This window comes from Moschus berezovskii, chromosome 7 (assembly GCF_049115385.1).
Source record: "Moschus berezovskii isolate FMDL1 chromosome 7, NW_MosBer_1.0, whole genome shotgun sequence".
In the NCBI taxonomy this organism is placed as follows: domain Eukaryota; kingdom Metazoa; phylum Chordata; class Mammalia; order Artiodactyla; family Moschidae; genus Moschus; species Moschus berezovskii.
Window position 1 is genome coordinate 31,895,489 of NC_142466.1, and position 13,698 is coordinate 31,909,186.

Consider the following 13,698-nt stretch of genomic DNA (forward strand, 5'->3'; position numbering starts at 1 on the left):
AACATAATACTTAATGTCCGAAACTCTACAGTCAGTGATAAGAATCAGGCATGTTGATTTCCGGAGTTCCCTCCTTACTGTATACCACTTTCCACCACAGGCACTCTATTAACACATAGCTAAATGAAACTATATTACAAAGACACTTTGAAAAAGCCAAAGCTTCTTCAGAACTATATGCCAAGTCCTGTGCTAAAATAATTTTCATTCCTTGTTTCATTTAACTCTTAACACCTTTAGAGGGAGGCACTTTGTTATTGTCCCCACAGGCAGGGATAAGTCACAGGAATTTCTTATTTCTAAAGATCCTGTGAGTGGCTGTTTTCTGGGAAGGAAGGGGTACAGCTGTGAGGCTAGGGATTCACTTTGTGATCTGGATTTTTATGTCTAAGTAAGACCAGAGAAGCAGTTCAGGGATGATGTGTTAGTCAAAATCTTATAATGAGTCAGGGCTGATGTAACCAGGAATTAGTTAACCAGAGCTAAAAGTGACAGAAAGGGAAGCACGGTGGCTCGGTTATTAATTTCCTTGAGCAAATAAAGAGGCAAGCAGCTGCTGAACGCAGTGGTAGGACGATCCCAGATTCTGCTGAGAGAGAAGCAGGACGATGCTTGCCCCTCTTCCCGAGTCTCCGGGCGCACTGCAATTCATACCCCAATGCCAACTCCCACCTTTTTCTCTAGAGCACTTGTTGGAGTGCAAAGAGAAGCAGAAGGGTTGTCCTTGTAATTGTTGGTCATTTCAGCAGTGTTCAGAGAGGGCCTGCTGTGTGCTTGTCACCGTGTTCAGTACTTGTCAGAAATGGTAAATAAATAAGTCACAGTGGGGCCTGGATCTACTTCAGAAACATGCCTTCTGTCTACTCTGCCTTTGACTGCAAAGACCATCACACACGGGAAACAGTGATGAGCTTACATATTTATATATAAAAATGCAACATTATAAAGACATTATATATAGTCAATATAATTTGAAAATATTCTTTATGTGGTATAGGGTGAAAACATTGTGATTGGATTCAGGAACTCAAGTTGAGCCATGGCTCTTTCATTCACTAACTTGGGCAAGTCACAATCCCTCTAAGCTTTAGTTTCTTCATCTAAAAATGATTTTTTAAAAAAACAACCCTCATCATTTCCAAGGTCTGTTTCTACTCTGATATACTATGGTTTTAGGAATTGATACTGATAGATTTTTCAAAGTTAAACTCTCTTTCTCTCATCCTTTTTAATATTCTTTCAAATATACTGAAATTGAATACTGAGGGAAATGGAGTTCCCCCAATAATACAGAAATGGAATATTCCATCAAGAGTATTATAATTCAAGAAGGTTTTGCTTATTTATTAATAGCCAAAAGGGGAGGTTATGGCCCATCTTTAAAATCTTTCTGGGCCAAATATCAGCCCCTCCTAATGTTCTTACAGCTTCTGTCATAGTTTACTTCTTCAGGGAATGTCCAGCTAATCTTTTGCGGGAAACTGTCAATTCCCCAAGCACAGAAGTCACTTCTTGTGTTTATCCTAAAGCTCTACATGGGACTCAGTGGCAACACTTAATGAACAGCCATTCAGTGGCTATATGAACCCACGAATGAAAGTCGGCCTCATGACAATTCAATCCTCCACAATACAGGTTAAGTCACGGGCCTCGTGAAACCTCAGCTTTACACATGAAATCCCTCATTCAAACATTAAGCCACATTTGGGGCTGATTAAAAAAAAAAAGAGAAATACTACTCCTATGTCCATAAAGTACCAAACATAATAGGAAATACCATTCCTATGTCCATAAAAACTAACAAACTTTGATGAATAAACAGGACTTCTAATTGAGGAAATTAAGAATATAAATAGTGTTTTTTTTTTTCCATCCAGTTTGATTAAAATGGGAAGACTTCATGCTCTTCAAACTCCACGTTCATGGTTACACTGAATTAGCGTTGGAATGCTGCAGATTTGGCTTCCAGAGCAAACACACTTCATAGGCAGAGCTACATTAGCAGCCACACTTCCTAAATGTTCATCTCTGTTAGCAGAGGTGATCAGGAAGGTTAGAGAGGAAATCCCCACAGTAAGCACCATAAGTCAGTGTGGGGCAACAGTCTGGGGCCCCGGGCTCCAGACAAGCAGCTCAGCCAGAAGAAACCCAACCCAAAACAAATGACATCCTCCATGGAGCTGATTTTCTGCAGCTTCCTAATATGACTGGAGGTTTATGCAGCCACTGTTGAGATGAAGACCCATGTGGCTCTCTGTGAAATCTGAGTGGGCAGGGGTAGACTCTATGCTTTGCTGTATCATTATTGGGGTGTGAAAATGTGAGTAACATTTACTTACTTTCCCCTGTGGAAGGCCACAATACACGTACATGCAGATGTATTATTCATATTTCTCATCTCCCCCCCCAAGAATGATGGCTCTTAGTGAGATAACCGGCATACATGCTGTAATAATTGTCTTTTTTTAAGTTTTTTTTTGATGTGGACCATTTTTAAAGTCTTTCTTGAATTTGTTACAATATTGCTTCTGTTTTACACTTTGGTTTTTTGACTGCAAGGCATGTGGGATCTTAGGTCCCCGACCAGGGATCGAACCTGCACCCTCTGCACTGGAAGGTGAAATCCTAAGCACTGGGGCCATCAGGGAAGTCCCCTCTAATAACCGCCTTTAAAAAAGAAAGACAAAAACAAGCTTCTTTATCCCCCCGACCAACTCCCAGACTCTGCTGGGAAGAGAAGCAGAGAGTCTGAATCTCGGGGTAAATGCAACATGACCGAGCCCAGCCCTGGGCATCAGTGAGTGCTGGATGGTGTCCTGGCAACTGCTATGATTTTTAAATAACTATTTTATGCCAGGAACTGTGTTAGACTCTTTAATCAGGGTCCTGATGTCTGGTGGTGCTACTGTCTGAATGTTTGTGTCCCCCACATTCACATGTTGAAATCCTAATCCCTTCAAGGTAATGATAAGAGGAGGTGGGGCCTTTGGGAGATGATTATGTCAGGAAGGTGGAGCCCTCATGATTGACATTAGGATCCTTACAAAAGAGACCCCTGAGAGCTTGCTTGTCCCTTCTGCTCTATGAGGGTGCAGTAAGAAGCCACCATTCTGCTGCCACGGAGAGGGCCTTCACCAGAGTCTGACCATGAAGGCACTTGGATTCTAGACTTCTAGTCTTTAAACATGTGAGAAACAAACTTCTGTTGTCTGAAAGCCACCTGCGCTCAGTTGGTCAGTCCTGTCTGACGCTTTGCGACCCCATGGACCCCTCTGTCCACGGGACTTCCCAGGCGAGAATACTGGAGTGTGCCATTTCCTTGTCTGCATAAGTCGCCCAGCCTGTGGCTGTTTTGCTATAGCAGCTGGACCGGACTAAGAAGAGGGGTACACACGTGGACTTAAGGTGGACTAGAGGACGACCTTCCTAAGATTATGTGAGAAATTCTGTACGTATGAATTTTTCTCAACAAGGTAGCCTATAGTTTTTGTCTGAATCTCAAAGCAGTCCTTAATACAGAAGGAGTTAAGAAAAGCTGCCTGTAACCTCTATTTGTGCCTCCCCTGCCCGCCCACGATGGGCAATCTTGTTTTCTACACAGGGACCAGGATCCAAGGCTTAGCAAGGTTAAGTGATTGCCCAAGGTCACACAGTGAGTGAGTGGCTGACCCAGGGGTCTAGCTGACCTCTGCTTGGTTTGCTTGGTCCCTCGGTTTGTGTTCTCTCTACTGGGAGGCCCCAAGGTGGTGAAAAGGGAAGGAATATCGATTTTACCTTCATGCATTGAATTGGATCAGGCGTGGGAGGAGGTGAGGGTGGGTCAGACAGTCACCCCAGTGGGGTCCACCAGGGGTGGCCAGCCTCATGGTGTTTACCTAGAATCAGGAGCTCGGTGCTCTCAGTCAGCTCCCCGTGCAGATTGGCCGCCCTGCAGGAGTACAGGCCCTGATCCAAGGAGGACACGGCTGTAAGCACCAAGGAGCCCTCGTGCAGAGGGGGAGGTGAGCCCAGTTTGCTTTTATTCCTGAACCAGGTGACTTCAGCTTCAGGCACACCTAGGAGGAAAAAAAAATAAACGCATCAGCCACCACATTCAGGTGACCTGGAGATATTTATAACCTCTTGGTAGACCCGCCCCAGGGCTGCTCTGCAGGAAGCATCTGCCTGGGCGTCTTCTATGCTCCTTCGGCCAAACTAAATAGGTCTCTGACCTCTCAGCTGTCTTGAGATCTTTTGCCTTTAAAAGCTTCCAGAGATAAGGCAGGAAGCGAAAGACTGGTTAAAAGAAGAGGAAGAGGGCAGCTGAGAAAGGCACTTGCCAGGGTGGAAGGAGTGAACCCAAAGCCTTTGGAGAAAACATCTAAGAATGAAATCTATAGATCAGTGAAAATGAATAACGTGACAACTAAATGAAACAAACCTAATGCAGAATAAGAGAAGGCGGGCTCGAAACAGCATTCCCTGTTTGATTTCATTTCTGAACGTAGAGAAGAAAAACTGGCAACATCAGTCCCTGTTGTCAGCAGTCAGAGTGGGCAGGTTCCTCTGAGGGATGGGATGGAAGAGGGGTGCTGTCACCGAGAGTGGGGACAAGGACCCTGGCTGCCAGGAGTTGTTTTTTGACTTGGGGGCTATGTTAGGTGGGCTTGGGACCGTACTTTTCAGTATAAATATCATACCTCAGTAGAAAGGTAAATGGGGTCCATGGGGTCACAAAGAGTTGGATGTGACTGAGTGACTGAACAAGAAAGTTAAAAGCTATTGAATATTAATGTATTCATGAACCAGACAAATGAAAGCTGCTAGATCCTTACCAGAGTTGGCACTCTATGTAGAAAACAAGCCTGTATTTTTTGAGGCCTAAGTATTTTCTTAGAAAAAGATAAGACGGAACCGTGGCATGAGGTTCATCACCACAGAAAAAGAGGGCCAAAAAGGGAGGACTCTGCTCTCTCCTCAGTTCAAGTCTACTATTGCGAGAGAGCTGGGGAGAGTGCGCACGTCTGGACTGGGGAGGGGCGCCTGCCTTCGGAAGGTAGGCTCTGTCCTAAGGATGGTTATGCACTCATTCTTCGTGTCCTCTACAAATGCATCTGTTGGAGTCCTGTCCGCCCTCAGCGTGATGGTGGTAGGGGATGAGGTCTTGGAGATTTTAGGTTTAGATGAAGTCCTCCTGAAGGGAGTGTCCATTGTGGTGGCATCAGTGCCCTTATAGGAAGAGGCCCTCTCTTTCTCTTCCCTTCCCTTTTTCTCTCTCTTTCCCTCCCTCCATCATGTGAGGACACAGCAAGAGGACAGCTGTCTGCAAGCCAGGGAGAGAGTCCTCCTCAGGGACTGAATGGGGTGGCACCTTGATTTTGGAATTTTCAGCCTCCAGAACCATGAGAAACAAACTTCTGAGGTTTAAGCTGCACAATCTGTGGTATTTTGTTAGAGCAGCCAGAGTGGACTAAGACAAGGGAATGGCTTTCATTCCTGAGGAAGTTTCCCTGCGGGTGGCGTGCTGGTAAGCAGTCCTCAGTTTAGGATAAGCCTGCTGAGATGGTCTGCAAAGGAGGCTCTTTGGGAAGCCCAGCTCTAGTGAGCTGAGAGACAGGAACTATGTGGCACTAATTCACAGTCTCCAGGGAGTGGACAGCTCCGTTTTTGTACTTTCTAGGTTATTGACTCAGCTTATAATGTTTGCTCATGAAACTTGTGGACATGTATCCAGGGCATGTTTAGAAAGTCAAATCCAGGTAAAGGGTCAAAAGCCAGAATAGGCAGGGCCAGAACTTTAGTCCTGTACTTTCTCAGAGTTGGGGATGGATTTTGCCCTTGGGGCAGGGGTAGCTTTACCCTTCGTGGGCAGTCAACAGTTGAGAATGCAGACACCTTCATGGCATCGCCTGTGTACCCACTGCTTGTCTCTGATGAATAAAATGCACTCAGAGTCTACTCTGTAACAGCCAGCTCTCATCATGAGCCCTGGAGCACTTGCTGCTCCCGGGATCCCAATGGCAGGAAGTGGGGCTGGGTGGGAGAGTGTTCTCATGTTGCCTCATTAACAATGAACCATTCTGCATGAATTCATCGGTGTCCTGGCTGCCCTCCGCTCCAGGTATGGGTTTCCAGTGGTGGAATGGTAGCCTATGGTGGGTGGCCCAAGTGTTTGGCCCGTCTGTAGAGCTTTTCTCTCCCTGTCTATAGGGAACAGGAGAGTGACTGTCTGGTCCTCTCCTTTTGCTGGAGTGCAGATTACCCGTAATTCAACGTGGATCCCGAGGGGCTGGCGGACTGGCTGGAGGAAGGAGGCAGATCTGTTAAAAGAGGGGTGATCCATCAGAGAGGGGCACACTGTGATACTTGACTCTCAGGTGCATGAGAGGGGCCGGGCTGGTATTACTGTCTCTAAACACACCTGGAGTAAAGACGCAGGTGAGGCAGAAAGGCTGAGATTTCACCTCAGCGCCACTAGGGAGAGCAAGAGCATTGCGGTGCCCGGCCGTGCCAGCTTGGACTGTGGACCCTGAGCCCCGTTTTCACGTTGGGGGAAAAATTCCATAGCCTTCAGGAGAAAGCCTCTGGAAAGTAAGTTGAAAAAACAGCCCCCACTCACCCACCCACATCACTTCTCTCCTGAAAATGCAAGGAAAAAGGAGGTTCTATAAACCAGCTTCTGCAAGTATTCACCCTTTTCCCCTCGCCATAAACTGCTCACACATAGTACCTGTCAGGGGCGCCTGCCTTGGAGGAGGTCTGTGGGCAGCAAGCGCACAGTCCCTGATAGGAACTGAGGCTGTTCCAGAGCGAGGAGGCCGAGTAAGAGGCATGGACTAGGGGGCTGTCAGTTCCGCCAGCAGATGGTGGGGGTGAATGCTGTCTCCATGACGGTGCCCACGGGCCATGCCTTGTGTGTCTCCAGGACCAACACTGTGTTTACATGGTCAGCTGCCACAGCCAGACTTGCTGCTCCCCTGTGTGACCTTCTTTGGTCAGGGTAGCCAGGGGGAGAGACAGGGATGGTGAGAAAGAGAAGGAGGAGGAGGGAGAGAGATGAGCCAGGAATGGAGCCATTTCTCATGTTTCCAGGAAGGGGGTGTAAGCTTCTTCCATTCTTGTCATCACGCCCTTATGAAACAAAGTCTGTTTAACAGGACAAAACAGAGTCTTTACCAATAGGGCTGAATCCGTCAATTGAGAGCAGGAGAGTTCATGGGAGAAATGGACATGTTCAGGACAATGAAGGTAGATGGAAGGAACCTCCAATCTCTGTAAAACTGGGACCATAGAGTGACAGCAATGCTGAGGGAAGCCAAATGTTATAAGGATCATTCTGTGATAGACAGATGAGCAAACCTCTCAGACACATTCAAACACAGACCTGCATCAATAATTTACCAATGCTGCTGGTGTCACATTTTGAAGGATTCCTGCCTGTGACTGTGTGCCTTAAAGAGAATGACACCAAAAAGATGCTTTGCAATGACAGCCAGCCCTTCCATGACTGATTGTGATGTATTACAAAGTCGGAATATGGGAACAGAAAAAAAAGAATGAGGCATCTTTTTCCTTTTTCTCTCAAGACATGACAATGATGCCTCAGAAAATATCATCAGCCCTCATACATGCCAGAGTCCCTTGAAAAGGTACCAGATATACATGCCTAACCCTGATGCTTAGAACACCAAGACATCAGGAATGCACTGAGGTCAGAAGCTATACATATCCTGAACACATTAGAGGGAGAAAGAACATTAACTGAATATTTGCTGTCAGCCAAACATTTAATAAACGTATCATACATAACAAAAAGTTACCATGAAGCATTGTTATTAATCCCATTTTACTGATGAGGAAATTGGGACTCAAAAAGATTATGAAATCTGCCCAAAGAGATATTAGCTTGGATTCCTGAATGATTACATGAGGACAGAGTCCCTCTTCACTTTGCCATCAATCAGTGACCTACAAATGGCAGGCAGGGATCCAAACTCAGTACATTTGGTGCCATGAAACCCCATCCTAACAAGTACATGACACTGTCTGCCATTATACGGGACTGCCTCCTTTGAGAAGCTCTGAATTGCTGCATGCTATTTCTGGTGTCAATCCTTAAATGCTTTCTGCTTTTGGAATTAACCTTCCTACTGTAATTGTAACATCAAGATTATTGTTAGGAGGGAAGTTTCTAGAATCCATTGTTAGTACACTTCTTGGTGAGAAGCTTATCAGGTTGTAGAAGATGATTTTTTTCCCTAGCCTGTTGTGATATAACAGCACATTCTACAGAAAGAAATGTTTGAAAAATGACAAAAAATACACTCTGCTGAAGAGCAACGTCCAAAGCTATACTGTTGACAGGTTAGTTGGATAGGCTCCACACGCTGGACTCCCTGGTATGATCTGTGTCTAAAATAGGGAGTGAAAGGACTGCTTTTACTTTTCCTGCTCTGTGGCATATCTTATCAACAACACAGTGGTCTCCCTGCTGCTTGAAAGGATCAATAAATGAGTGTAGTCATAATGAGCTTTAACTTGATTTGAGGATTAGTGCTTTTAATATCCACTGAGCTGCCAGGTAGGGTGATGCTATAATAATCTTTTTTTAAATCCCAGATAGGATACTCTTGTTAACTAGACCACTTGTTAGACTTGGAAGGCTGCCTGCACCATGACGCCTTGTCAACATCTTGAGGTGGGGCATCCACTGAAAGGCACACCTTGACATGATAAGTTCTAGAAGCTTCTTTAAAGGCTTGGTGCAAGACAAGGAAAGAATATAGTAACTTAAATGTCAATCAGCAATTATTCTAAAGAACCATGGCAGTCTGGTAAGGAGGCTTTTAGTCTTCTACATTTCTTCACACTAACTGTGGCAGATGCTGACAGCTATTCCTTCTTTTTCCTGGGTACCCAGCCTGGGCTTCCCTGGTAGCTCAGATGGTAAGGAATCTGCTTGCAATGCAGGAGACCTGGGTTCAGTCCCTGGGTTGGGAAGAGCCCCTGGGGAAGGGAATGGCAACCTACTCCAATATTCTTGCCTGGAGAATCCCACAGACAGAGGAACCTGGCGGGCTACAGTACATGGGATCACAAAGAGTCATATAACTGAGTGACTAATACCTCCTCGTTCTCAGCCTGGCAACATTCCCCAACAGCCCTTGGTAGCTGTGAGTGGCCATGTGACTAAGAAGGAATGTGAGAAGCAGTAATGCGTGCTACTGGCTTGGCCAAAAAAGTTTGTTCCGGTTTGCCAAGTATCACCCTTAAAACCATTTCAACCATCCTCTACACTTTGTTTTCTCCTTGTCTTATTGACAGGGTAGATAGAACTTCTGGGGAGACCTTGGAAGGCATGTATTCAGGATAACAGAACCACCAGCGTCCAGGGATGCTGAAGGACTGTGGGAGACAGATCCCCTCCCTTCCAGCTGACCAGGACCACTCTTTGGACACCTAGGTGGGCAAGTAATAAACTTCTATTGTGTCTGAGTCATCATTATACATTTAGAGGTCTACCTGTTACCATAGGCTAGCCTTTCCTGGCTAATACACTGCCCATCATTGACTCCTCAACTCTTTATTTCTCCATGACTAGTCCTGACGATTTTACATCCTAAGTAAGTCTTCAAGAGCTTCCCCTTTTCCACAATGTACCATAACCTAGGAAGGCATAAGATTTAGCTCCTGCCGACTGTCCCCTGCCTCTCAACCACAAGCCACCCTACTGTTTTCTAACCTCTCCATCTTATAGCCAAGCCAGCCACATTTCACTCCTTTAAATGCAACATGCTCTTTCTACCTCAGGCCCTTTGCACATCCGATTCCCAATGACTGAAATGCTTCCTCCTCCTCTAACCCCTTAACTCACATTCAGTTTTCTGAATTCTTCTCCAATAGAGAACAAGTGGTATAAGAGACTGAATCATTTTTCAAGAAAAAGCCTCATCATACTTGTTGTTTAATGGTTTTTAAGTTTAAGGGTGGGAATAATTTGTGAGTCTGCATTTTACATGTTGAAAGCATACATGTGCAAAAGGTATTTAATGAAAAACTGCTAACAACTCAAACATGTAAGGACATGAGTTATTCTATGTAAATTATGTAATATTCTTAAAATATGATTATATAGCCATTAAAATTATGTCACAAGAGAGTCATAAAAGCCACTTGTAGCATCAAAGTAAAAATAGTTTCTTCTGCTATTTGGTATTATAGCTGTCAGTATTTCGACTGGAGACTCAGCTCAAGAATGATTTCTTTGTCCAGTAAATTCACAGACCAACAGTTTAATCAAAAGCAGGCTCTTTCCCATCTATGTTGAATAAAAGTGAAAGCTAAAGTCACTCAGTCGTGTCCAACTCTGTGTGACCCCATGGACCATACACGTTCACGGAATTCTTCAGGCCAGAATACTGGAGTGGGAAGCCTTTCCCTTCTCCAGGAGATCTTTCCAACCCAGGTATTGAACCCAGGTCTCCCACATTGTAGACAGATTCTTTACCAACTGAGCTACAAGGGAAGCCCATGTTGAATAAAAACCTTATTTAATAAAAGGCATAATGACAGAGATACAAATTTATTTTATTTAACTATGATTAATACAAATGGTCCTATGAATAAAACTAAGTTTTTAGTAATGTAGTGTGCATGGCCAGGGAAAAACTGGACCTTACAACCTAGGATTTCACTATCAGGTTACCAAGAGTGAATCTCTGGGTGAAGTTGGAGACACAGCGCTGAGTGGCCCAGAAGAGCTGACCAAAGCTGTTTCGACTTTTCTAGTTTTCCTGTGATAAATACTTCTCCACCTGAATTCTGGTTCTCCCAACTTCCTTCAGATGCTCAAGTCCTGGTTTTGCTGGCCTTTGCTTCCCACTCTTTTAGCCCTACCAGTCCCAACACTCAAGAGGAGACTGAATATGGTCCATTATATTGGGAGACCCATCTTATCTCCAGCTGGTGTTCTGTCTTCAAGGCACATGTTCCTAGAGATCAGATGGGGAGTGATGGTCCTGCATAAAGGATCTGGCCTTCACCATCAGTCTGTGCACAGAGGGACAACTCATTCATGGGACACCCTGATTGAGAGTATACAGCCTGAAGGAATTTAGTTCTACAGGCTTTCACTGAGGCGGCTGGATGCACAGGCCAAGGGAAGCTTTACCAAGAAGAAGCTAATGTATTATGACAGAGAGAGATTTATATTTTGGGCTTCCTAGAGCTACCAGTGGAGAAGGAAATGGCAACCCACTCCAGTGTTCCTGCCTGGAGAATCCCAGGGACGGGGGAGCCTGGTGGGCTGCCGTCTATGGGGTCGCACAGAGTCGGACACGACTGAAGTGACTTAGCAGCAGCAGCAGCAGAGCTACCAGAAGATTTCGGAGAAAACCAGACCTGCCTGTTCTTAGGAAACAACATGCTCTAGAAGATCTTCCTCCTACTTCTAAAATGGATTCTCTCTGGCCTTATAAATCACAGGCGGAGGTAAACTTTCCAAAGCTGGGGCTGAGATCTAAGATGAATAAACACCAACAACAGGGGGTGCCAATGCCTGTCCTCTTCTCAGACAGGGTATGACGTGGGAACCTTGGTTGGGGTGCCATGGGAAGGTATATCTGATGAGGACAGCAATCAGGGGACTGTCGCTGGGCCCTGGCATGGGAGTCATCTATTTCTCCTTTGTATTGGGGCAGTGAAAACCCTTATGGCAGACAGGCTAGCAGTTCACAGGAAGGGAGAATTGGTAGCTGAGCTCTGTCCCATTCTATGTGGGTGTTTTCTGTTTTTAAATTGAAGGTAAATGCCTTTATGAAGGGCATATTACCACCTCCTCTGGTCTACTCCTCCTCCACTTTCTGACTTTCTGGTCCCTAGAGGCCTCTGAGTTTATAAGAGCTACCCAAGGGCAAAATCTGTATCACATGCCCAAGAGCACTGGCTGTTTTCATAAACAACTCCTACACACTTCTGAAAGAAGCTTCCCTGTTGACTCAGCAGTGAAGAATCTGCCTGCAATGTAGGAGACCTGGGCTTGATCCTTGGGTCCGGAAGATTCCTTGGAGCAGGAAATGGTAACTCACTCCAGTATTCTTGCCTGGGAAATCCCATGGACAGAGGAGCTTACAGTCCATGAGGTTACAAGAGTCAGACACTAAACCACAACCACCCACCCACTTCGGATGTAAGCTCCAGGCTGCTGTTGGTCTTACCCCTGCCATCCACTCCTGAGCTTTCCACCACCACTGTCCTGAGTTTTGGCCCCGGTACCTCTGCTCTGAACTACTGCTGTTCATCGCTACTGTCTACACTAAGTATTCGTGCCTTGGAAGGCAAGAATACTGTAGCGGGTTGCCATTTCCTTCTCCAGGGGATCTTCCCTACTCTGGGGTGGAGCTCATGTCTCCTGCTGGGCAGGCAGATTCTTTACCACTGTTCCATCTAAACTGCTGTGGGTTCATATATGTGTTTATATATATATATATATATATATACTTGGCTGCATGAAGTCTTAGTTGTGGCATGTGGGCTCAGTTGCCCCTTAAAAATGTGGGGTCTTAGTTCTCTGACCAAGGATCAAACCCATGTCCCCTGCACTGCAAGGTGAATTCCCAATCAGTGGTCCATTGGGGAAGTCCCTAAACTACCAAGGCTTCTTAACCGGGCCCTCTGTCTCAGTATTTTTTTTTTTTATTCAACCTATGTTATACACTGCATGACCCCTAATACCACTTCCAACCTGCTTTGTCTGAATTCCTCATCCAAGTGTTCAGAGTCTCCCATGGCACAGTTGCAGCGCATGTGACTAAAGTTTAAGCCCCCTTACCCACCCCATCTCTGAGCTCTGGGCTTCCACTAGACCAAAACAGTCACGTTTCCCTTGAAGTCCTGCAGCTTCCCTACTTACATGATTGTTCTTACGTTCTTTAGTCCATTGGAACACCCTCTGTCCCCATGCTTGCATGCTCGTGTTCCACCAGTACGTGGGATGGAGATAAAAGCAACCTCTTCTCCCTCATCTATCCCAGTTTTCCTCTGATCAGCTTCAGTAGCACTTTCCACTTTCAGAGTGACTGAGTGTGCTTGACTTTCCCTAGTAGCCCCAATTCCCTGAGAGCAGAATTTGTACTCTTTTCAGCCCCCAACCTAATATCCATTAATATCTGAACAAACGAATTAACAAATGAGTGCATTTCTCACCTGCAACTTGGCAGTTAATAGTCACATTCACGCCTTGCACTGTTTTGACGGTGCTTCCTATATCAACTGTGATTGCGGGCTCCTCCGTGTTGATCACCGTCTCTCGGGATGTTTTCATTAGCGGCTTTCCTGAGGGTGAGACGGAACGTGACATTTTATTAGATGGGGGGCTTTTGGCACTCCCTTGAAACATGACTGACAATGAACAAGGGATATACCCATCTTTTCCCATTGACCATGTTTTCCTTTTCTAACTGTAACTAAAAAAACCATCCACCCATCTGCTTATCTAGCTACCACAGAATTGTCAGAAAAGAATAAGGATTGAAGAATCTGAGGCCGGAGCAAGGAAACAGCTGGGATGATTTGCACATCTTACCATTAAACTAACAAGGTTTAATAGATTCCATTTTAATGGAATTAAAGTTTTATTTTGAGATAGTTGCAGATTCACATTCAGTTATAAGAAATAACAGAGAGCAATACTGTGTACTCTTTACCCAGTTTCCTCCAATG

At 45.3% G+C, this 13,698-nt stretch overlaps 1 protein-coding gene across 1 annotated transcript in view; it reads right to left on the minus strand.

Moving 5' to 3' along the window:
- ADAMTSL1 (ADAMTS like 1) overlaps window positions 1–13,698 on the minus strand; it is a 529,587-nt gene that overhangs the window by 90,673 nt on the left and 425,216 nt on the right. The window contains exons 21-22 of the mRNA XM_088837881.1: window positions 13,183–13,311; window positions 3,876–4,055 (exon numbers count right to left, since the gene is read on the minus strand). Of these exons, the coding sequence (XP_088694007.1) occupies window positions 3,876–4,055; window positions 13,183–13,311 (309 nt within the window). The remainder of the gene's footprint in view (window positions 1–3,875; window positions 4,056–13,182; window positions 13,312–13,698) is intronic.